Here is a 2,357-nt window from a genome sequence, read left to right as displayed (position 1 = left end):
CTAGAACTAGAAGTAAATATATCCCTAATATAGACGTGTATAGATAATATATCCCTAGAACTAGAAGTAAATATATCCCTAATATAGATGTGTATGGATAATATACCTCTCGAACTAGAAGTAAATATATCCCTAGAACTCCATGAAGGCAGAGATTTTGGTTTACCTTAAACTGTGTCCTGTATTTACTTAGTACATATTTCTGGTTGATCAAATACTAAGTGAAGAAAAAGGTGTTAAGAAAGTCTTTCCAAAAATGTTTTCTAAAATTAGGTGAAGGACTACTTTTTGTTTTTGTTTTTAATATTTTATTTCTAGTTCATTGTAGGCGTTATGCCGTGGGCTATGTGCTGCAAGATGTGCAGTTAGATCCACCAGTGGCTCTCGGCCATTTACTCATAGCGACTCTACCGGACAAATTAAAATGGCCACATAGGGTCTCAAGGGCTATAGATCTTTATAGAAACAGACTGATGCATCCCATAGACCATCTGGTAGCTTCCAACAGGTGATCGTTAGGGTAGTAACTGAGCTCTTTAACCACAGAACCACCAGAGCTCCTTGCAAATTGCTAGACAAAAATAAAAATAAAAAACTTCACTGCCATCAAGTTAATGTTGACTCCTTGTGACCCTATGGGACAATGTAGAACTGCTCCTGTGAGTTTCTGAGACTGTAACACTGTATGGGAGTAGAAAGCCCCATCTTTATCCTCTGGAGACTGATGGTTTTGAACAGCTGACCTTGCAGTTAGCAGCCCAACACGTAACCCCTACACCACTCAGGATCCTATGGAGGTTTCTAAATGCTCTCAATTTCTCTATTTATAGTCTCAAGGGCCAGGAAGCGTTTGTGAGCTGTCATCATCTATAGATTACATTTTGAGCCACCTCTTTTAGTGAATATTTGAAACCTCACTTTCTAATTATCTTACAAAAATATAATACCCGTAGTTAAATATATTTGGAAAATGTACACATCTCTGTCTGGGAGCTGCTGATGTGCCTTCTGATTCTCAGAAAGCAGGGTAGATTTTGTCTTATTCCCTAGGAAATTCTGTTTTATAAACTATCTTGAGGGACTGGCATTCTTAAAACATACTTTAAGAACTAGTAATCTCAATTACTCATCTTAAAGATGATAATACACAGGTGTGAACTCTACTATATAATTAGTTACCACCCTGCACTCAGAGGGCTTCTTTTCACAGGAGTGGGATATTTGACTAAAAGTGAAATGGGAACCATATTTTCTTATGACTTTGTCTTTCTAGGGAAGCCAGCTCCCCTCAGTTACGGCTTTCTGTGAAAACCATCCAGGAAAGGGGTCATTTACTCTGCTTCAAAAAGTACTAGACATCACAAAACTTGAAAGCAATCAGCAAAGCAGGGAATAAGTAAATTAAGTGTCAGTAATAAGATAAACTAATTTGGGAGGGGACTCAGAACCCAGAGACTTGATACAAGTCCCAGTTTCTCAATTATGCCGACTCATTAACTATTATATTCCTTGAATCACAACACATCTCTCAATGTGGCTCAGTTATTTGTTTAGTAATTAAATAGAAGCTTAATTAAAATGCAAACATAGAATAATCTGAACTCTATTGAAAGAAAATGGCCCAGTGATGTTTGCATGATGGGCTCATAGGCAATCATCTCTTTCTTTAAGACTTCACATACATCCTATACTTGGATAGGGGACAAAGAGAGGTAGAAGCACGTTTGTCTGTTTTCATCTTCTTGAATTTCCTTTTTCCCGATCGTAATTTGCACGCGGACCTTAGTGGTTGTGGTGCATTATGGTTTATTTGGGGTTTTGCAGGTATTCATCACGAATGGGTGGCTGAGTGATCTTGTGATAGTAGTCGCAGTCACAAATCGTGAAGCTCGTTCTCCCGCCCATGGCATTAGCCTTTTTCTGGTGGAAAATGGGATGAAAGGATTTGTCAAGGGACGAAAGCTACATAAAATGGGATTAAAAGCGCAGGTAAGTCACAATCAATCATACTCAGGTAATGAGTTTATTATGAATCTGATTAATACCTTACATAGAGAATCTACAATCAGCCTTTCTTCACTAAGTTCCTGCAATATACTTTCCAGAGATGTATGACACTATTTTTACCATGGTGACTGATGGTCAGCTAGAAAGTGACCCAGGGCATTGAATTGGTGGAATCGTCTGTGTGGTAATCAGTCCTCTCTTGAGTAAAATTGTGTGAACAGAAAATATTTTTTCCAAGGTGGGAGGAAAGGGGCATTTATAGAGGTCTAGATAAAGACATGTACATATGCAAATATATTTATATGAGGATGGGGAAATAGATCTATGAGCCTATATTTATAGGTTTAGTA

General features: G+C 37.9%; 1 protein-coding gene across 1 annotated transcript in view; it reads left to right on the top strand.

Annotated features, from left to right (window-relative positions):
- Positions 1 to 2,357, top strand: part of ACADL (acyl-CoA dehydrogenase long chain) — a 48,703-nt gene that overhangs the window by 25,281 nt on the left and 21,065 nt on the right. Inside the window, exon 6 of the mRNA XM_004701775.2 lies at positions 1,825 to 1,989. Coding sequence (XP_004701832.1) covers positions 1,825 to 1,989 — 165 coding nt within the window. The remainder of the gene's footprint in view (positions 1 to 1,824; positions 1,990 to 2,357) is intronic.

Source organism: Echinops telfairi, unplaced genomic scaffold (genome assembly GCF_000313985.2).
Source record: "Echinops telfairi isolate 266 unplaced genomic scaffold, ASM31398v2 ScPeMD7_3;HRSCAF=10, whole genome shotgun sequence".
Taxonomy (NCBI): Eukaryota; Metazoa; Chordata; class Mammalia; order Afrosoricida; family Tenrecidae; genus Echinops; species Echinops telfairi.
Note: the sequence above shows the minus strand (reverse complement) of the source record. Positions and strands in the feature narration are given on the sequence as shown.